This window comes from Quercus lobata, chromosome 11, assembly GCF_001633185.2.
Source record: "Quercus lobata isolate SW786 chromosome 11, ValleyOak3.0 Primary Assembly, whole genome shotgun sequence".
NCBI lineage: Eukaryota > Viridiplantae > Streptophyta > Magnoliopsida > Fagales > Fagaceae > Quercus > Quercus lobata.
Genome location: NC_044914.1, coordinates 47,461,436 through 47,483,643, shown reverse-complemented (window position 1 = coordinate 47,483,643; position 22,208 = coordinate 47,461,436). Strand labels below are relative to the sequence as shown.

Sequence of the window (22,208 nt, the reverse complement as noted above, 5' to 3'; positions counted from 1 at the left end):
CTCTCGAATTAGTTTTCAAAAAAAGGAATTTTTTTAATCAATCTTATTAGTGGTTTTTTTTCTCTCTCAGAGTTTAAAATGTTCAAATTTGGGGATCGGAAAATGTATCATTTTTTCCTTCTTCTTTTTTTCCCTAGTTGATTCACTAATTTCAGCTATAAAAATAAAAATGTAATATCTAACTATCTTTGTGTATTTAAGTGTTGAATCAGCTAAGAAATGAGGAACAAATTATGTTATGAAAATCATCAACGATCATTATGGGAAAAAAGAAAAGAAAAGAAAAAAAGCATCAATGATTATTATTGCTATTTTATTTTGATTTTGATGGGCAATAAAATGTTGAGTAGTTTTGACAGAGAAATTGCAAAATTAAAAAGCAGCAATGTTTTTCTTAATTATTGGAAATACACATTTTCCCTCATCTCTTTAGAATTTTTGTCAATTTTAATGGAAGTCAAGATTTTTAGAAGAGAAAAAAATGTTTCTAATCAAATTTGAAATTTTTGTTGCCTTTAACAAAAATTCTAACTGAAAAATGTAATTTTCCCCTTAATTTTTTGAGTCCAAAAAAGAAAAAAGGAAAAATAAAATTGCACATGATGCAAAATTAATAATATATGGAATGTGATATATATGATATACATGTATGCCTTTTATTATGTTCACGATTTAAAAAAAAAAAAAATATATATATATATATATATATATATTAGTATAAAAAATGAAAAAAAAAAAAAAAAAAAAAACGTAAATAGATATACGTGCAGTACATGTATACTATAGATTTGAATGAAAGCTTTGAGACTAAATGGGTTACAAGCTTCTCAAGATCTATGGGAATAACAATTAGTGTGGAGGCAGAAATGTGGACCTTGAGAGATGGTTTGAAGTTATGCATCGCGAAGAATATCCAAGTTGTAGAAGTAGAGTCGGATGCTAAAGTGGTTGTCGAAATGGATGATTTGGCAACACTGCATGAACACATCACATTCTCTTCTTATATCTGATTACAGGTACCTTTTGGGTTTAATTCCAAGGGTGAAGGTTAGTCATTGTTTCCAGGAAGCTAATCAATATGCAAACAAATTAGTTAAGAAAGGGGCTACTCAACAAGAAGACTTCACTGCTTTTGATTGTCTGTCTTCGAATATTTTAATGCTTTTATTTTTTGATGTTTCTGACATGTATTCTTTGTCCAAACTCAGTTTCTTTAATTTAATAAATCTCTGATTTACCCACAAAAAAAAAAAAAAAAAAAAAAAAAAAAAGAGATTAAAAGAACAACTCTACTGCCTCTACATATTAAATTATTATTTTTATTATATTCCAATTTAGTATTATATTTACATTATCTTTGTAAAACTTCATAAGATGTTTTTTTTTTTTAAATAGCTAATTAAGTATTTAATACATTTAGTATTTTTTTTTCTCAATTTTGGCTTTGTTTTCAAGTAAAATAACAAGAATAAAATGTTTATCCTATTTCTCGATTCCCTTCTAAACTTTAAAAAAATAAATAAATAAAATTTTTCATTGTTTCATATAATTTAAGCAATTAAAATATTTAAATTTTGATTATTTAAGTATTTTAATTTAAAAAAATTAAAATATTGTTGACTTTCTTAAATTATACATATTTACATATTTTACAACATTCAGATACACCATATAAATTTTGGAAAAATATTAACAGATTAAAGAAAAAAATCAAAATTACAATAAAAAGATGAAAATGTTGATATTTAATATAAATTATAAAACATTAAATTAAAAATATCAATTATAACAAATTTATTGTGGTATCTAAGTGTAAGTGCCAAGAATGAGTTGACATAATACAATGAATTTGTAGAGGCAAGAACTTGAATCAAATAACCTAGCACAGTTAAAGAAGAAAAAAAAGACAAGGAACAATGAAGAATACTAGTCCTCAACCAAGGTTCGAGAACAAATACTCATATTAGATTGATCTGAAGAACGATTTGCTACAGTATTTATCTCTCTGAGATTCTCAATGAACCTCCCCCTCCCCTTTCAAGGGGGTCTCTTACATTATATAGCCTCTTTTAACTGATCTTGGCCTCCATTTGTTGATCATGTAGGCCATAACTCGAGTGCTTGTCTCATCAGACGTCTTCCCAAATCTTCTGTGAGTTGCGACAACCAAGACAACACTATTCAAAAGTTTTCTCCACATAAATGTGGCCAGGAGGTTTGGTGGGTTGCATTAAATGTGGTGGCAGCTACCATCCCTTCAAACACGTCAAGACTAACCCCTTCTCTGAAACTCTTCCTCTACATTGTGGCTTCCTCTGGTAATGTGTCATTGACGTGGCCAAGGCTCCCCCCCCGCCCCACCCCGACCTTGCCGTCTGAGGGTATGGTCTCCTTGGAACTACATCGGCCTCCTCGGCCTCGAAGATGACATGTGGCATTATTACCTTATTAAATTTCTGTATCCCACAATGACCCCTCAAAACTCCAGTTTTTCCCTTTTGTCTGAGGAGAAAAATGGGGTTTTAATCTTGGGTGATTGGCTCCCCACGCTTCTTTGATTTTCCCACATGAGAACATCGCTTTCTATGCCTTGTAACCGCTCCTGATGCTTCGGAGTTCGTAACGTCTCATTAAATGCTCCATACAGCGCCTTTTTCCCCACATGATATGATGGGATGGAGATCCTACGGTTGGTATTTTTCCTCGAAATTTGGGCGGAGTAATTCCCGCCCAACTCTACCTCCTATATAAGGCACCTAGGGGACTCACTTCTCCCATTTTCCAAATCTTCAAACTTTCAAGAAGCTCCTGAGGTGACTCCAGTCATTATTTTTGTAAGTTCCCTGTTTATCCTAATCTTATTCTTAGGTTCTTTTCTCCTTAACCAGTCTCCTCGGCCTTTTGTTTTCTATTTCTTTCTTCAAAAAAGTTCTTTCCCTTCACCTTAGCTTGCTTATATGGGTAGATTTGCTTACTTAGTAGATTCCTCTGCAGGTATAGAGGGGTTTAGGGCTCTGTATAAGATTCCCCGAGGTGTCTCCTTGCGGTATTGCCCTTTGGGTGAGTGGCACACCCTCAGAAGGGAGGGGGAGGTCATTATTCCAATGATCACCTTTGTAGAAAGGGGAATGAGGCTTTCATGGGTAGAGTGACCAGGGACTACTTGATCGCTCATAGGATCTGCCTTCATCGATGCACGCCTAACCTATTTAGAGTCTTAAGTAGTATAGACACTCTTAACGAGCAAATGGAGTTGGGCCTTACCTGGCACGACGTTGTCTGGATGTACGAGTGCCATCTTTTTCCAGACTCTGGCTATTACCTTAACTCCAGGTCTTCTAACGTTAGACTTATCTCGTGTCTCTCTAAATCAAACAAGGGCATGAAAGATGACTTTCTGATCGTCTCGAGTGAATGGCATGACAGTATTCACTACCTAACCTAGGAGGGAGCACCAGGTGGGGTACCCTAGGTTTAAGTCCTTTAACACAAGAATTAATTTTGTAGTTTGCTTCTTTCTGCATTTCTTTAGTAGTTTATTTCCTTCTGACTAATGGCTCGCCTTTCTAATTGTGGTTTTACTTCTCGACTTTTTCACAGATAAAAGATTCGTGGCCCCCAATCTTAATTTTGTCAACATGCCAGATCTCAACAGGGTGCTGAGATTCGAGGTGTTCGTGAGTGAGGACGGACAACTGAGAGTTGTCCATCTTATCCTTGATTTCAATCCCTTGTCTGATAAGTTTCAGGACGTGGGCAATGTTATCAGAGTGAGTGATTCTTGGCTGGCTCGAATTATGTTTCAGTGCCTAGATTCCTAACCCGTGAAGGTAGCGTACAGGTCGAGCTGCCCTTGCATCGTTCTCATCGTGAAGAAGCGGTTCTGAGAGAAGAAATAGCTTCCACACGCCTATTGCTTGAGGAAGAGATAAACCAATTTCGGCTTAAGGAAGAGAGAGAGGTGTAGGGATAGCCTGTGATTGAGGTATCGGACTCGGAAGACAAACTTGACAAATCTTCAAGTGCTCGTTCCACTGGATTTGTCGTTGCTCGTATAACTAGTAGTTTGGGAGAAGAAGAAGAATAAGAAGAAGAAATGTCACTAGAGAGGAAGAAGGGGCCAAGCCTTCATGAACTCCTTGCGGGTAGGTCCAAGGGGTCGATGTCTAAAGATGCCTCGGGCTCTTAGCTTCCTCCTCCTCCTTCTTCAGCTTCCCCCTTCGCGCTTGCTAATCTGAGGAAGAGAAAGAAGAACAAGGAGGTAGTCGAGAAGGGGGAGTTGGTCCCTTCCAATGAGGGGGTTCCTTTGAAGGTGCCAAAGACAGCCAAAGGTAAGCAAAGGGCTTCCTAGACCGAAAGTAAGGAGGCTAAGCATATGGCTAAGGTGCGCCCTTTGAACCCGACGTGGAATCTTTGGCTAGAGCTGGACGGGGCTGCTATACCATGGAACTCCACCATTAAGGAGTTCTAAAGAGGGAACACCCACTATCTTGCAAATGCCTTGGAGCAACCCCTCCTGTTGTCGAAGGATATGGTTATTTTGAAAAACATAAAGCAGCAGGATCTCTTTCTGTCCTTTAAAAGGGACTTGGCATTAGCGAGTCTTTCGACACATCTTACTAACTTCATGCTAGGTTATCTTCTTCTTATTTGATTTGGTATTCCTTTTTCGTTTTTGCACAGGCAATCCAGGAGGTATTTATGGCCGAAGAGTGGGTGAAAGATGTCCGGTCTAAGGCTAGACTCGCAGACAATCTTTGCATAGAGACTAGGAAGTCCTTGGTCATTGTCGAGAAGAAGAATAAAGAGCTTGCTGTGAAGTTGGCTACTAAGGACAGGGAGAGGAAGAGTGCTGAGGTTCACCTCAAGAACACTCAGGCGCAAGTCGAGGAAATGGGGGGAGACACGGACATCTCCCCTGTTGACATGACTAGCGTCTACTCAAGTTCAACGAGGATAACATGAATAGTCCCTAAGAAGGGCCGTGGTGCTTACCCTTCCTAGTATCCCTGATGTGGGGCTCCTCTTTGTGCCAAGGTCTTGTTCATGAACTCTCCCAACTTTCCTTCCTTAAGTAGACGGTTCAAGTACAACCGTAGGGTTTTACACTCCTCAGTGGTGTGCTCCTTATCCTGATGATATTAGCAATACACTGACTGATTTCTTTGGGTTATATCTCCACCCATCTTGTGTGGCCAAGTGAAGTAAGGCTCATTCCGGATTTTCTGCAATATTTGGTGGATTGGGACCCTGAACATCGAGTTAATCGGTTGGATCTCAGGTAGTTGTCCCTAATTGCAGAAGTTTGCCTTGGGCCAATTTCTCCTTGTCTTATTGAAGAGGCTATCCTTCTGGTCATGGAAGCCCTTTGCCTTTCCCTTAATTTTTGCTCGGTCATCTTCTACCCTCTTATGCTCATCTATCCGGTCCATCAATTGTTTCATGGTCCGAACTGGTCTCCGAGTGAGGGACTCCCATAGGTTGAACTCGACGGGTAGCCCGTTCTTGAAAGTGCATACCATAACGTCCTCAAAGTCCCCATCCAATTCGTTGTACAATTCCCAATACATATCCGAGTAGGTCTTCAAGGTTTCTCCCTCTCTCATTGATAGCATTAGTAGGGAGTCCAATGTCCTCGGCACCCTATTGCACGTAACGAACCTTGCATTAAAAGCTCTAGTGAGCTCCTCATAGGAATCAATAGACCTTTCATGTAGTCCATCGAACCATCTCATTGCCATTGAACCGAGGCTGAAGGGAAACACCTTGCACATTAAAGCCTCATTTTTGGTGTATATGGTCATCTTTAGATTGAAGTGGCTAACGTGCTCTTTGGGATTGGTCCTCCCGTTGTAAATGGTGAAGGAGGGTTGCGCGAAGCGTTTAGGCAACTCGACCCTCTCGATTTGCCTCGTGGAGGGTGACTTGGATATCTGGGAAAGGGCCTTGCTTATGGTGTCCCTACCTCTATCTCCCTGGGAGATGGGTTTGTGCTGCTTGCGATGTTGCCTTTTTTTGTGGTAATCTTCGGAAGAATTTGTTTCCATTTCGCTAGGAGGCGTCCTACTTCTCCTACACTGGCCTCGTTCTGGCTCTGAACTAGAGCTTGAGCTCGCAGTGAGACTCCTACTCCATTGGTTTCTTTGGTTTTGCCTTATTTGCCTACATAGATGGTTCACCTCCCGTCTTAGGCCAACGGTCTCACTTGAGAGATGGCTTCACAATCTCGAATAACTGTGGTTGCATTGACTGGAACGTGCTGGTCTCGAGCTCCTAGACTCAGACCTAGCTAACTCATGGTCCTGGCGGTTTTCCAAGTTTACGAACTAGTCCTGTTGCCCAAGATGAGAACTCATGGATCCTTCCCTGCTAGACATCCTTTGGCATTCTCCTTGAAGGTTGTAGATTAAGTGAAATTTCCCATAAACGACACTAATTGTAAGTGCCAAGAATGAGTTGACATAATACAATGAATTTGTAGAGGCGGGAATTTGAATCAAATAACCTAGCACAGTTGAAGAAGAAGAAAAAGACAAGGAACAATGAAGAATACTAGTCCTCGGCCAAGGCCCGAGGACAAATACTCATATTAGATTGATCTCAAGAACGATTTGCTACAGTAGTTCTCTCTCTAGGATTCTTAATGAACCTCCCCCCCTTCTTTCAACAGGATCTCTTACATTATATAACCTCTTTCAGTTGATCTTGGCCTTCCATTTGTTGATCATGTAGGCTATTACTTGAGTGTTTGTCCCATCAGATACCTTCCCAAATCTTCTGTGAGTTGCAGCAACCAAGGCAGCACTGTTCAGGGGTCTTCTTCACATAAATGCGACTAGGAGATTTGGCAGGTTGCATTAAATTTGGTGGTAGTTACCATTCCTTCAGACATGTTAGGACTAACCCCCTCTCTAAATCTCTTCCTATACAGTGTGGTCTCCTCTGGTAATGTGCCAATGACGTGGCCAAGGCTCCTCCCCTCTTGGCCTTACCGTCCGAGGGTATGGTCTCCTTGGAACTGCATTGGCCTCGGATATAACACGTGACACTATTACCTTATTAAATTTCTGTATCCCACACTAAGAATAACCATTATAAATATAATTATATTATTAGCAAAAATATACACTATTCGAAATATTAAATCTTCTGTGAGTTGCAGCAACCAAGACAGCACTGTTTAGGGGTCTTCTCCACATAAATGCGACTAGGAGATTTGGCAGGTTGCATTAAATTTGGTGGTAGTTACCATTCCTTCAGACATGTTAGGACTAACCCCCTCTCTAAATCTCTTCCTATACAGTGTGGTCTCCTCTGGTAATGTGCCAATGACATGGCTAAGGCTCCCCCCCTTCTAGCCTTGCCGTCCGAGGGTATGGTCTCCTTGGAATTGCATTGGCCTCGGATATGACACGTGACACTATTACCTTATTAAATTTATGTATCTCACACTAAGAATAACCATTATAAATATAATTATATTATTAGCAAAAATATACACTATTCGAAATATTAAAGGTACACAAATTTTCAAACCCTCATCGAATGTACAAAATTAGTTTATAGTTTGTAATTATGAATATTTAACACCTATAGTTTTTTTTTTTAAATGTACATAACTCTATATATTCACTATACACAAAATTTTAAAGAATATATAAAATTCTTTATATTTACTATACACAATATTTCCAAACAATGTACACAATACTATAAAATTGAAGGTACACATTTTTTTAAAAAATGTATACAATTATTTACATTTAATGTACACAATTTTTCAACAAATATATATGATTTTGTAAAATGTACACAATATTTTGATGTTGAGATGTAATATCTATACATTCAATATCTAAACTTTCAAAAATTACACAATATATTTACTTTTATATATTTTTAGAATATATTTAGTTTATGATTTTTTTTACAAACATAATATTTATATTTTTAACATCCTAAAAACACTAAAAGAATGCTATTTTTTTTTTTTTTTTGATAAGGAAAGTATGCTAATTTGAGTAAAAAAGAAAAGAAAAAAAAAAACTAAATGCACAAATTATTTTATAATTTTTTTAACAAACTACTAACACAATAAATGATTATTAATAAATAAAAAACTGATATTAATGACAAGTTGAATAAAACTTGATAAGATTTTGAGTCAACAACAATTTGTAAAAAATACTGTAAAATAGTCGCGAAAGTAGTATTACACAAAAGAAAAGAAAAAGGAAAGAAAAATCCTAAAAAACACGTCATACCTCCAACCACAATCCTAACCCAACACTTTTTTAATTATAAAAAATCCTTAATACTCACAAAAGAACCAATAACTCTGTTTTTTCAATTTCTCAAGTTTCCACCCACTTTCATCAATTCTTGTTATATTTTCCAATTCCTTTTATTTTCCCTCACTTTCTCGCCCACCCTTTCCCGGAAAACAAAAACCCAACACACAAAAAAAACTTCCTGATAAAAGCGATGAGGGCACAGAAAACGCCGATCCATGCAGTTTCGACATGGGTGCGTCGACAACCCCCGAAAGTGAAGGCCTTTTTGGCTGTGGTCTCGGGCATGGCGGCGCTGGTTCTTCTCCGATTCATCGTACACGACCACGACAACCTTTTCGTAGCTGCCGAGGCTGTACACTCCATAGGAATCTCCGTGCTCATCTACAAGCTCATGAAGGAGAAGACTTGCGCTGGTATACACATAAAAAGTTTCTAAATTTGTTTTGTTGGGTCATTTTTTTTTCTGGGTTTGTTTGGTTGATGAGAAATTGTGGGGGATTTTGGAGAAAGTTTATGTTTTTGTGAATTTATTTTACTTGGGTTTTGTGGGAAATGTCTGTTTGATGTTACAAGTTTGTGTTTTGTCATTTATTTTTGGGTTTGATTTATAGGGAATTTTTTTTAGGAGCCTGATTGATTAGATTTTGATTTTTTTGATGTTCGAAATGCTGTTTTGCGAATTGGGTTTCTACTGTTTTTGATAAGAGTTTCATATGTAAAGATTGTGTTGTTTCTTTGTTCATTTTTGTTATTGGCATTTGGTTTTAATTGTTTGTTTCTGTGTTTATCAAAGAATTTTAGAGGAAAACAAAAGGAGGGGGGCATTTTTTTTTTTCTTTCAATTTCCTAATTTATTTGTTAAATTAAATTGATGGCTGTGATGAGTATAAGTTGAGTTTATTTATTTATTTCAATTCATATTGTCATGGAAGTTGAGCTTAATGACCTACCCTTGAGATCAATGGAGTATCCCCCAAGCTATGGTCAAAGTCAAAGCTTATATCTTGATGTTCAAGTTGAGCTTGAGTAAAGGTTTAGCTAGTGTTCCAAAGCCAATTAGAGTTGCAAAGCAGAAAAGAATTTGATCTAGATGAAATGTGAACATTTGCCAAGAGAGTTGATTATGCAATATGCTGCAATGGGTGAGGCATGGCATAGTCCTTAATGGGCTTGGATACCAATTTTTGAAGTAGGATCTTTAGGAATTCAGCACTAAATTAAGGTTCTTGAATAGGGTTAGATGTTCAGGGTTAGTTATTGTTAAGTAATGAAAAGTTTGGATCTTGAGTGTGTTTGGTATTAAACAATGAATAGCGAGAAACAAATAAAAAACACACTAGGCAATTACACTTTCAAAAATTAAAATAAGCTGTTGGAGTTTTATTAAAATTAAACACCCTATCAATGTTGTTGACCACAATAAAGCTTTTATTATAGGCTATTTCTAAATCCTTTCCTAGAAGAACTGGTAAATAACCTATTTCTAGAAACACTAGGACTACAAATATAAAGAAAAAGTACTTCAGAACTTCTAAATCATATGGGAAAACTTGAAAAGGACTCAAGTTACAAAATAAATTGGAGGAGCTTTGAAGGATGTGAGCAGACAACTTTAGTTTTAAAAGCACATTTTTTGAAGGCTTTGCTTGAGTGGATGGCACTTCAGAGAAGTTCTTTTTTATTTTTTCAAATTTATTGATCACTGTAATTTTAGAACTCTTGTGTGATTCTCAGCTAGTATACTAGCTGTGTACTTGTTGATTTTTTCAATTAAAATTTATTACTTATATATAAAAAAAAATTATGGGCCTTTGTTACAGCCAATGAGCTGCCATTCCAGAAAATTTGGAATTTACTAAATTACCCTTATTTTAGTAAAAGTGAACTGGCCATTTTCTAACTTGAATAAACTTAATACTAAGACTCAATAAGTAAAGTAGCCTATGAAAGGTGTCAAGAAGGTCCCACATTGAAACTAGACCACAATTGTTACATCTTTGGGTATTTAGTTTTGCTTTTCCTTGAAATCTTTTCTGTTTGCATCAATGGCTTATCCATTACCCATCTGGTGGATGGGCAATAGAATTGCAACTTCTACTGAAGTTGGCAGGCATAACATAGCAAAGTTTCATTATTGTCTTGATTCACTGATCCACTAGAATAAAATATGTATTCACACACATGGATGCGCTTGCGCGTGCACACATACACCTGTATAAAGCCATAGGGTATTAACTTACCTGAGAAGGTAGATTTGAAGGTAGCTGTGTATCCATGTACTGTTCAAATAGGTCATTTCAATCATTCATTTAAAGAGCTTGAATTGTTCTAAGTTTTGAATTTGTCGGTCTAATTTGAGTTAAGAATAGATTGAAGGATTGAATTTGACTCATACTGATTATTTGGTTAATCTTTGTCTTTTTTGTTTTGTTTTTTTGTTTTTTGTTTTTTGTTTTTTGTTTTTTTGTTTTTTTTGTTTTTTTGTTTTTTTGTTTTTTTGTTTTTTTTTTTTTTTGTGTGTGTGTGTGTTTGTTTCTTTCATTTATTTTGTTTTAGTTGGTGAAAGAACCATTGTTGAACATGAGACAGGAGTACTAGATTTCTTGTGATCATAAGGTACCTTTACTCTGCTTTGATGAATTGGGGTTTGTATGGTTTGGTAGATTGGAGTCTCATGCAAAATTTTTATTTTCACCAGAGTTCTATGATTTTTTTTTTAAATTTACTTAAGAGAGATCCCCCCACCATCTCCGTGAGATATATGACTTTTAAAAGACTGTAATTCTATACCAAAATGATATATATATATATATATATATATTCAGTGCAGAGGTTTACCTGTGCAGAGGTTTACCTGATGCCACACATCTCTTATTTTGCTGTCTGCACTCAGTACCTTAATTGCTTTCAATGATTTGCAGGACTATCGCTCAAATCCCAGGAATTAACAGCTATTTTTTTAGCTGTTAGGCTCTACTGCAGTTTTGTTATGGAATATGATATACACACCCTACTTGATTTAGCTACATTTTTGACAACCTTGTGGGTTATTTATATGATCCGTTTTAACCTAAAGTCTAGTTACATGGAGGACAAGGACAACTTTGCGATATATTATGTGGTGAGTTTTCGATAATTTATTTCATCTTTCTTTTGAAAAGTTATATTGGTGATTTACAGTTTGAATTGACTCCTGGGAACTTCGCTGTTTAATATTTCCTGAAATTGGTTTAAACTTTGTCATAGTCATGGTCTACATATTAACGAAGAAGATGACAATGAAGTTTTGATAACTTTCTTGTGAATGTCAGTCATTTTTATTTGCTCGTGATTGTTGAATGGTTTTGTAATTAGAGGCAAATTACTTGATACCCTCACATACTGATGGTACTTTCTGGAATTCATTCTGGTATCCTTGAGATTTTTAAATATTCTCTTTATGGTTATATAAATAACTTTATAATAAATCCTCCAATGTCGATTTAAATATACTCCTGGTTTGTGCTTGTATTGGAGGCATTGGAAAAAGGTCTTGTTGGCAGAAGTGGAAAACATACTGTCTGGATTTCTTTAGAGCATTTTGAGTTGTAAAAAATTCTGTGTGCTTCTTTTCAATTCTGGGTTGCCATTTTAACCCTCAGAGGCTTCAATATTATAGATATGAAGAAAAAATTCAGTGAGAGGTGGCCTTTTCATTTAATTTTCCATGTTATGCTTGATCAAGGTTCTATGCTAATTGATGCTGCCCGCTGCCAACCAAAATTTGAGGAAAGGGCTTCCAAAGCCCAAAGCCCTTTTCTTGTACGAATTTTCTAGTTTCGTGAGATCATTGCTTGAAGTGGAACTAATTGTGTTGGTTCTTTTACATGCTGCAATTAAATTCTTTGTGTAGGTTACACCTGTTTGTTGGTTGTGTTTTTGTTAATTTACAGAATTGTAAACTGAAACATGGTTGTAACAGTCTGTACACAGTTTTGCTCTATTTAGTGCTATGTGGTTAACACAACTCTAAAAGCTCCTTTTGACTTTGTTCATTCCCGTTTTATTTCAATACAGTATTGTCTTTTCAGTTGAACCTATATAAACAAAAGTTATTGCTTCCTTAGATCTTTAGGCAAGCAAGTTGGTTTAATTCTTAATTGCAATTTTTCCTTCTTTCATGCGTAGTTTGATGTATTTTGTGGAACAACATATTTGTTCCCCCCTTCATTCTGAAAGTAATCCCTGTTTTTTAACTTGGATGCAGGTGATTCCCTGTGCCGTGTTAGCTTTGTTTATTCATCCGTCAACTTCTCACCATTTCTTGAACAGGATCTTCTGGGCATTCTGTGTATATCTGGAAGCCGTTTCAGTACTACCCCAGTTGCGGGTAATGCAGAATACCAAGGTACCTTCCTTTTTTTTTTTTTTTTTTGCGTTCCAAGGATTTTTATGAGCCTATTTTTTTGCTTTGTTTTAATATGAATAGATATACAGCTTTCCTATATAATTTTTCTATTCCTCGACTTTCAGATTGTTGAACCATTCACTGCTCATTATGTATTTGCTTTGGGTGTGGCAAGGTTCCTGAGCTGTGCTCATTGGGTTCTCCAGGTTTGATCTTGCAAATTTGAATTTATATGTTTTGAGTTGGGTTTATTATTTGTTTGTGTCATTTTGGAAATGGAGTTTGCAGCATACGCTGCTTCTACGTTTGGTTTGATGTGATTTTGGGATCCGTATAGTTATCTGTCTTTTTGGGAGGGGAATATTGATAATAGAAGAGCAAAAAAATGAAGAACACCATTTTAGATAATAATATGTAACTGTTTTTATTGTATTTCTTAAGCATTAGGAAGTGTTTAGGGAGGCGCACACACACACACACACACTTGATTGTTAAGTTACACACTCACCTGATGGGCTTGGAAGACATGGCCTCTCCTTGCACCAAGCACTTATAAGGGGAGGAGGTGCTAGTTGAGCTAGCTCATTGGCTTATATAATATTTCTAATACACTTGGACTAATTTGCCCCCCATGTATACTACTCATAACAGAATTATTGCCCTGCGATCGAGAATTTGGTAGAAGTATTTTTGGTGATTTTCAATGAGGTCCCCAATTTTATCTTTCCCATACTACTTTCTCTCTCTCACACATAAATGTTTTGAATACTATTACATAGGAGACCAATAAATTTAAGTATTTAAGAGCCCAGTTCTTCGAGCAACTGCTTTATTAGAGCACCAAGCTATAGCACCTACAGGGTTATTTGGTTCACGTGCCACTAATAAATTCGTAGACACAAAGTGAACATTTATCTGTTTATCTGTTAAATAGCATTAACTTGTTGATGTTTTAAGTTTCAAAAATGTCCTACTTTGGCACTAAATGGATTCATAATCTGCTTGGCTTGTTGCTATCGATGGCTTTCAACAGGTTTTAGATACTCGCGGACACTTGCTGGTTGCCCTGGGTTATGGATTATGGCCTTCTATGGTTCTTATCTCAGAAATTGTCCAGACTTTCATCTTGGCAGACTTCTGTTACTATTATGTCAAAAGGTTTGTTCGCAAACTTTTCTGTATTTTTTTCTCCACCAAATGTTCAATTTTGAGTCAACAACAATTTGTAAAATATACTGTAAAATAGTCGCGAAAGTAGTATTACACAAAAGAAAAGAAAAAGGAAAGAAAAATCCTAAAAAACACGTCATACCTCCAACCACAATCCTAACCCAACACTTTTTTAATTATAAAAAATCCTTAATACTCACAAAAGAACCAATAACTCTGTTTTTTCAATTTCTCAAGTTTCCACCCACTTTCATCAATTCTTGTTATATTTTCCAATTCCTTTTATTTTCCCTCACTTTCTCGCCCACCCTTTCCCGGAAAACAAAAACCCAACACACAAAAAAAACTTCCTGATAAAAGCGATGAGGGCACAGAAAACGCCGATCCATGCAGTTTCGACATGGGTGCGTCGACAACCCCCGAAAGTGAAGGCCTTTTTGGCTGTGGTCTCGGGCATGGCGGCGCTGGTTCTTCTCCGATTCATCGTACACGACCACGACAACCTTTTCGTAGCTGCCGAGGCTGTACACTCCATAGGAATCTCCGTGCTCATCTACAAGCTCATGAAGGAGAAGACTTGCGCTGGTATACACATAAAAAGTTTCTAAATTTGTTTTGTTGGGTCATTTTTTTTTCTGGGTTTGTTTGGTTGATGAGAAATTGTGGGGGATTTTGGAGAAAGTTTATGTTTTTGTGAATTTATTTTACTTGGGTTTTGTGGGAAATGTCTGTTTGATGTTACAAGTTTGTGTTTTGTCATTTATTTTTGGGTTTGATTTATAGGGAATTTTTTTTAGGAGCCTGATTGATTAGATTTTGATTTTTTTGATGTTCGAAATGCTGTTTTGCGAATTGGGTTTCTACTGTTTTTGATAAGAGTTTCATATGTAAAGATTGTGTTGTTTCTTTGTTCATTTTTGTTATTGGCATTTGGTTTTAATTGTTTGTTTCTGTGTTTATCAAAGAATTTTAGAGGAAAACAAAAGGAGGGGGGCATTTTTTTTTTTCTTTCAATTTCCTAATTTATTTGTTAAATTAAATTGATGGCTGTGATGAGTATAAGTTGAGTTTATTTATTTATTTCAATTCATATTGTCATGGAAGTTGAGCTTAATGACCTACCCTTGAGATCAATGGAGTATCCCCCAAGCTATGGTCAAAGTCAAAGCTTATATCTTGATGTTCAAGTTGAGCTTGAGTAAAGGTTTAGCTAGTGTTCCAAAGCCAATTAGAGTTGCAAAGCAGAAAAGAATTTGATCTAGATGAAATGTGAACATTTGCCAAGAGAGTTGATTATGCAATATGCTGCAATGGGTGAGGCATGGCATAGTCCTTAATGGGCTTGGATACCAATTTTTGAAGTAGGATCTTTAGGAATTCAGCACTAAATTAAGGTTCTTGAATAGGGTTAGATGTTCAGGGTTAGTTATTGTTAAGTAATGAAAAGTTTGGATCTTGAGTGTGTTTGGTATTAAACAATGAATAGCGAGAAACAAATAAAAAACACACTAGGCAATTACACTTTCAAAAATTAAAATAAGCTGTTGGAGTTTTATTAAAATTAAACACCCTATCAATGTTGTTGACCACAATAAAGCTTTTATTATAGGCTATTTCTAAATCCTTTCCTAGAAGAACTGGTAAATAACCTATTTCTAGAAACACTAGGACTACAAATATAAAGAAAAAGTACTTCAGAACTTCTAAATCATATGGGAAAACTTGAAAAGGACTCAAGTTACAAAATAAATTGGAGGAGCTTTGAAGGATGTGAGCAGACAACTTTAGTTTTAAAAGCACATTTTTTGAAGGCTTTGCTTGAGTGGATGGCACTTCAGAGAAGTTCTTTTTTATTTTTTCAAATTTATTGATCACTGTAATTTTAGAACTCTTGTGTGATTCTCAGCTAGTATACTAGCTGTGTACTTGTTGATTTTTTCAATTAAAATTTATTACTTATATATAAAAAAAAATTATGGGCCTTTGTTACAGCCAATGAGCTGCCATTCCAGAAAATTTGGAATTTACTAAATTACCCTTATTTTAGTAAAAGTGAACTGGCCATTTTCTAACTTGAATAAACTTAATACTAAGACTCAATAAGTAAAGTAGCCTATGAAAGGTGTCAAGAAGGTCCCACATTGAAACTAGACCACAATTGTTACATCTTTGGGTATTTAGTTTTGCTTTTCCTTGAAATCTTTTCTGTTTGCATCAATGGCTTATCCATTACCCATCTGGTGGATGGGCAATAGAATTGCAACTTCTACTGAAGTTGGCAGGCATAACATAGCAAAGTTTCATTATTGTCTTGATTCACTGATCCACTAGAATAAAATATGTATTCACACACATGGATGCGCTTGCGCGTGCACACATACACCTGTATAAAGCCATAGGGTATTAACTTACCTGAGAAGGTAGATTTGAAGGTAGCTGTGTATCCATGTACTGTTCAAATAGGTCATTTCAATCATTCATTTAAAGAGCTTGAATTGTTCTAAGTTTTGAATTTGTCGGTCTAATTTGAGTTAAGAATAGATTGAAGGATTGAATTTGACTCATACTGATTATTTGGTTAATCTTTGTCTTTTTTGTTTTGTTTTTTTGTTTTTTGTTTTTTGTTTTTTGTTTTTTTGTTTTTTTTGTTTTTTTGTTTTTTTGTTTTTTTGTTTTTTTTTTTTTTTTTTTTTTTTTTTTTTTTTTTTTTTTTTTTTTTTTTTTGTGTGTGTGTGTGTTTGTTTCTTTCATTTATTTTGTTTTAGTTGGTGAAAGAACCATTGTTGAACATGAGACAGGAGTACTAGATTTCTTGTGATCATAAGGTACCTTTACTCTGCTTTGATGAATTGGGGTTTGTATGGTTTGGTAGATTGGAGTCTCATGCAAAATTTTTATTTTCACCAGAGTTCTATGATTTTTTTTTTAAATTTACTTAAGAGAGATCCCCCCACCATCTCCGTGAGATATATGACTTTTAAAAGACTGTAATTCTATACCAAAATGATATATATATATATATATATATATTCAGTGCAGAGGTTTACCTGTGCAGAGGTTTACCTGATGCCACACATCTCTTATTTTGCTGTCTGCACTCAGTACCTTAATTGCTTTCAATGATTTGCAGGACTATCGCTCAAATCCCAGGAATTAACAGCTATTTTTTTAGCTGTTAGGCTCTACTGCAGTTTTGTTATGGAATATGATATACACACCCTACTTGATTTAGCTACATTTTTGACAACCTTGTGGGTTATTTATATGATCCGTTTTAACCTAAAGTCTAGTTACATGGAGGACAAGGACAACTTTGCGATATATTATGTGGTGAGTTTTCGATAATTTATTTCATCTTTCTTTTGAAAAGTTATATTGGTGATTTACAGTTTGAATTGACTCCTGGGAACTTCGCTGTTTAATATTTCCTGAAATTGGTTTAAACTTTGTCATAGTCATGGTCTACATATTAACGAAGAAGATGACAATGAAGTTTTGATAACTTTCTTGTGAATGTCAGTCATTTTTATTTGCTCGTGATTGTTGAATGGTTTTGTAATTAGAGGCAAATTACTTGATACCCTCACATACTGATGGTACTTTCTGGAATTCATTCTGGTATCCTTGAGATTTTTAAATATTCTCTTTATGGTTATATAAATAACTTTATAATAAATCCTCCAATGTCGATTTAAATATACTCCTGGTTTGTGCTTGTATTGGAGGCATTGGGAAAAGGTCTTGTTGGCAGAAGTGGAAAACATACTGTCTGGATTTCTTTAGAGCATTTTGAGTTGTAAAAAATTCTGTGTGCTTCTTTTCAATTCTGGGTTGCCATTTTAACCCTCAGAGGCTTCAATATTATAGATATGAAGAAAAAATTCAGTGAGAGGTGGCCTTTTCATTTAATTTTCCATGTTATGCTTGATCAAGGTTCTATGCTAATTGATGCTGCCCGCTGCCAACCAAAATTTGAGGAAAGGGCTTCCAAAGCCCAAAGCCCTTTTCTTGTACGAATTTTCTAGTTTCGTGAGATCATTGCTTGAAGTGGAACTAATTGTGTTGGTTCTTTTACATGCTGCAATTAAATTCTTTGTGTAGGTTACACCTGTTTGTTGGTTGTGTTTTTGTTAATTTACAGAATTGTAAACTGAAACATGGTTGTAACAGTCTGTACACAGTTTTGCTCTATTTAGTGCTATGTGGTTAACACAACTCTAAAAGCTCCTTTTGACTTTGTTCATTCCCGTTTTATTTCAATACAGTATTGTCTTTTCAGTTGAACCTATATAAACAAAAGTTATTGCTTCCTTAGATCTTTAGGCAAGCAAGTTGGTTTAATTCTTAATTGCAATTTTTCCTTCTTTCATGCGTAGTTTGATGTATTTTGTGGAACAACATATTTGTTCCCCCCTTCATTCTGAAAGTAATCCCTGTTTTTTAACTTGGATGCAGGTGATTCCCTGTGCCGTGTTAGCTTTGTTTATTCATCCGTCAACTTCTCACCATTTCTTGAACAGGATCTTCTGGGCATTCTGTGTATATCTGGAAGCCGTTTCAGTACTACCCCAGTTGCGGGTAATGCAGAATACCAAGGTACCTTCCTTTTTTTTTTTTTTTTTGCGTTCCAAGGATTTTTATGAGCCTATTTTTTTGCTTTGTTTTAATATGAATAGATATACAGCTTTCCTATATAATTTTTCTATTCCTCGACTTTCAGATTGTTGAACCATTCACTGCTCATTATGTATTTGCTTTGGGTGTGGCAAGGTTCCTGAGCTGTGCTCATTGGGTTCTCCAGGTTTGATCTTGCAAATTTGAATTTATATGTTTTGAGTTGGGTTTATTATTTGTTTGTGTCATTTTGGAAATGGAGTTTGCAGCATACGCTGCTTCTACGTTTGGTTTGATGTGATTTTGGGATCCGTATAGTTATCTGTCTTTTTGGGAGGGGAATATTGATAATAGAAGAGCAAAAAAATGAAGAACACCATTTTAGATAATAATATGTAACTGTTTTTATTGTATTTCTTAAGCATTAGGAAGTGTTTAGGGAGGCGCACACACACACACACACACTTGATTGTTAAGTTACACACTCACCTGATGGGCTTGGAAGACATGGCCTCTCCTTGCACCAAGCACTTATAAGGGGAGGAGGTGCTAGTTGAGCTAGCTCATTGGCTTATATAATATTTCTAATACACTTGGACTAATTTGCCCCCCATGTATACTACTCATAACAGAATTATTGCCCTGCGATCGAGAATTTGGTAGAAGTATTTTTGGTGATTTTCAATGAGGTCCCCAATTTTATCTTTCCCATACTACTTTCTCTCTCTCACACATAAATGTTTTGAATACTATTACATAGGAGACCAATAAATTTAAGTATTTAAGAGCCCAGTTCTTCGAGCAACTGCTTTATTAGAGCACCAAGCTATAGCACCTACAGGGTTATTTGGTTCACGTGCCACTAATAAATTCGTAGACACAAAGTGAACATTTATCTGTTTATCTGTTAAATAGCATTAACTTGTTGATGTTTTAAGTTTCAAAAATGTCCTACTTTGGCACTAAATGGATTCATAATCTGCTTGGCTTGTTGCTATCGATGGCTTTCAACAGGTTTTAGATACTCGCGGACACTTGCTGGTTGCCCTGGGTTATGGATTATGGCCTTCTATGGTTCTTATCTCAGAAATTGTCCAGACTTTCATCTTGGCAGACTTCTGTTACTATTATGTCAAAAGGTTTGTTCGCAAACTTTTCTGTATTTTTTTCTCCACCAAATGTTCACTTGTATTGTATTCCATTAAAAAAAAAAAAAAAAAAAAAAAAAACTATTGCTAATGTCGTAAATTTTATTCTTCGTTTTGCAGTGTTTTTGGTGGTCAGCTCGTCCTCCGTCTTCCATCTGGAGTGGTGTAACAGAGATCCTCTTGGTCCATGTTCAGCGGGCGCAGAGCCATCTAAGAATTAACTTAACCAGGCAATGTGGATTTTACCTTGTTTAAGTGTCCTTTTTGCACTCCACACAGATCTGGTTCTCCGTGTTATGACTATTGGTCAAGTGGGTTGTTGTAAAGATGGCGGACGCAGAAAGCTTTGATATTTATATATTAAACATGATTTTCATAGTTGATTTATTTTGTGTCAATTGTAATATGTTTGAGCTGGTCACAGTGTCAGTTATTCCCACTTCCAATTATGTGGTCAAGCTGTCTAAATGGTTAGTTACTGATGCTCAACCAAAGTGTAGTGTACTTGTCTAAATGGTATGGAACACCATGCATTTTCTGGCCTTATTGATCAATTTAATGATTCCAATGCCACGGCACGATGGTTTTACCTTGAATTTTGTCACTTTATACTGCTGCTGCAAAAACCTATAAAGCCTGAAATTGACGAAGGAGAGGAGTGAAACTTATTTTCTGCTTTATAAAAGTTTATAGGGTTGATTCACCAGTCTCTGGGCTATGACAAATACCGTAGCTATCAATAAATCAACGTTCTGTGGAGTTCTTTTTCTTTTATTTCTTTTTAAAAAGGTGAGGGGTAAATAGTATCCAAGGTTGTCTTCTTTATTTTTTCCTCCCTGTATGATGAAAATGTAAATTTGATCGATCCAATCAGAGGAATAATTGGAACTATTGTATCAAGTTTATTGGAAGCATTATTTAGTAGAAATGAATTTTCTAGCATTTGATTCCGCACTACCGCAGGATTTTGTTGAACACTTGAAAAGTAACTCAAAAAGTCGAGGGAATGCTTGGATAATTGGTTTACACGGATACTTGCCGTGTGAGACCATACATCAAAATGATATTGCCATAAATTGACGTAAAACAGATAGTGGATTTGTTTCTGTCTTTTGTTGAATCTTTTTCATAGCTCAATAGATAATTTGATAAGCCAATGATTTTTTTTCCGTGTTTCAGAATACGGTTAACCAACATGTTAACTAATCGATTACGATAATTTGGATTGGATTTTTCAGTTTTTGACGTTGAAGGTTATTTTTATTATACAACTACAATAAGCCTTAGTCTCAAAATTTGGGATCGGCTATGGGTCCCCAATAGAATAATTTGGTTGATTACATGCATGTTTTTTCCCCATTCTATCATATCTAAAGCTCATACTATTTATTACCTCTTTAATTGATGTCTTTTTTTTTGACTAAACGAATTCATTTTCAAGATATAATTAATAACATTATTTCATTTGTTGTTTTCTCCACACAAACATATGTTTTACTCTTTTAAAAAAAAATTCTGTCTCATGCAATGAATGACACCTCAATTCCTGCCATTTTCCCTAGAACAGGACTTCATATTTGTGTTGTTTTTGCTAACAAATACAAACTGCACCATTTATTATTATTATTATTATTTTGGTGGTTAGCTCTCATCGTAAACGTTGAGTATTTTACTTTTTTTTTTTTTTTTGGCTTTCTTGAGATCTTGGTGCTCATTCCATCTATATACATTGTCCTTTCTGCCATCACAGTCAGACAAACGTCAACAATTCAACATTGTTCGACCTAACATCGAAAGGAAGAGAAATTCTCCAGCAGCACATCAATTTCTCCATAAATTCCTCCCAAATTTACGTTATATATCCTAAGCAATTCTCCATAATTTTCTCCCAAATTTACGTTATATATCCTATCATCATGCATCGTTTACTATCATTCATAAACAGCCCCTTTCTCCCTTGGTTTCCCTAGAATGTCGTATTTCCTGTTTTTCTCTATTGTTTGTTTTCATTGCTTTCTCACCTTTAAATAACGAGAAATGCTATGTCAACAACATTTTCACAACAAATAATAACTCATAAGCAATTGGTTGTTATTAGTTGTTATGGGCGAGTAAAAAAGTAGTATAAGTTGTTGATTCAAATTAGAACCAATAAAGCAATAACAATTTACCATTTATGATTTGTTGTGAAAGTGTTGTGAAAATGTTGAAAACATAGCACTTCTCTTAAACAAAAACATATTTTAATAAGGTTAATGATCTATTAATTATGGAAGAGTATGTGTCATCTGAGCCGAGTCCATCGGTAATTAGATATAAAACTTCTTGTTGAAACTAAACTTCTTTAGCAGGAGCTGCAGGACTGATTCTATTTCTGTTAAGAGAATGATTCCAAGAGGAGTTTCAGATTAACAACATTAACAGACACCAAAGGTAACCCCTATAGATTTTGCATTACAATGACTAGAAATGGAAGTTTCAGTGATATGTTACACAAGTTACACACAGCAATTCAGCAAAAGACTTGTAACTTTGTAAGCACAAGTTGCAAGTTGACATAACAGAGAGAACAAGTTACAAGTTGCCACAATCACA

The 22,208-nt window shown here is 35.5% G+C and overlaps 3 protein-coding genes across 3 annotated transcripts; 2 read left to right on the top strand and 1 right to left on the bottom strand.

The window, feature by feature from the left end:
- Positions 1-5,291: 5,291 nt before the first annotated feature.
- Positions 5,292-6,047, bottom strand: LOC115967005. The gene has a single exon (XM_031086121.1). The coding sequence runs from the start codon at positions 6,045-6,047 to the stop codon at positions 5,292-5,294; it is 756 nt and encodes a 251-aa protein (XP_030941981.1).
- A 2,268-nt stretch (positions 6,048-8,315) lies between these two features.
- Positions 8,316-12,893, top strand: LOC115969537 (ER lumen protein-retaining receptor erd-2.2-like). Its single transcript, XM_031089208.1, has 4 exons — positions 8,316-8,707; positions 11,216-11,415; positions 12,541-12,681; positions 12,807-12,893. Exons 1-4 carry the CDS (start codon positions 8,485-8,487, stop codon positions 12,891-12,893), a joined length of 651 nt encoding a protein of 216 aa, XP_030945068.1. The 5' UTR covers positions 8,316-8,484.
- A 1,154-nt stretch (positions 12,894-14,047) lies between these two features.
- On the top strand, positions 14,048-20,209 carry LOC115967316 (ER lumen protein-retaining receptor erd-2.2-like). Its single transcript, XM_031086391.1, has 6 exons — positions 14,048-14,436; positions 16,982-17,181; positions 18,307-18,447; positions 18,572-18,652; positions 19,480-19,604; positions 19,734-20,209. Exons 1-6 carry the CDS (start codon positions 14,214-14,216, stop codon positions 19,780-19,782), a joined length of 819 nt encoding a protein of 272 aa, XP_030942251.1. The 5' UTR covers positions 14,048-14,213; the 3' UTR covers positions 19,783-20,209.
- The last annotated feature ends 1,999 nt before the right edge of the window (positions 20,210-22,208 follow it).

Excerpts from the sequence above, each read along its gene's own strand:
- LOC115967005 (XM_031086121.1), bottom strand. The coding sequence starts at position 6,047 with ATGGAAACAAATTCTTCCGAAGATTACCACAAAAAAAGGCAACATCGC.
- LOC115969537 (XM_031089208.1), top strand. The coding sequence starts at position 8,485 with ATGAGGGCACAGAAAACGCCGATCCATGCAGTTTCGACATGGGTGCGT. Across the intron at positions 8,708-11,215 it reads GAAGGAGAAGACTTGCGCTG|GACTATCGCTCAAATCCCAG; the intron begins GTATACACATAA and ends AATGATTTGCAG. Across the intron at positions 12,682-12,806 it reads GGGTAATGCAGAATACCAAG|ATTGTTGAACCATTCACTGC; the intron begins GTACCTTCCTTT and ends CTCGACTTTCAG.
- LOC115967316 (XM_031086391.1), top strand. The coding sequence starts at position 14,214 with ATGAGGGCACAGAAAACGCCGATCCATGCAGTTTCGACATGGGTGCGT. Across the intron at positions 17,182-18,306 it reads ACTTTGCGATATATTATGTG|GTGATTCCCTGTGCCGTGTT; the intron begins GTGAGTTTTCGA and ends ACTTGGATGCAG. Across the intron at positions 18,653-19,479 it reads GTGCTCATTGGGTTCTCCAG|GTTTTAGATACTCGCGGACA; the intron begins GTTTGATCTTGC and ends GGCTTTCAACAG.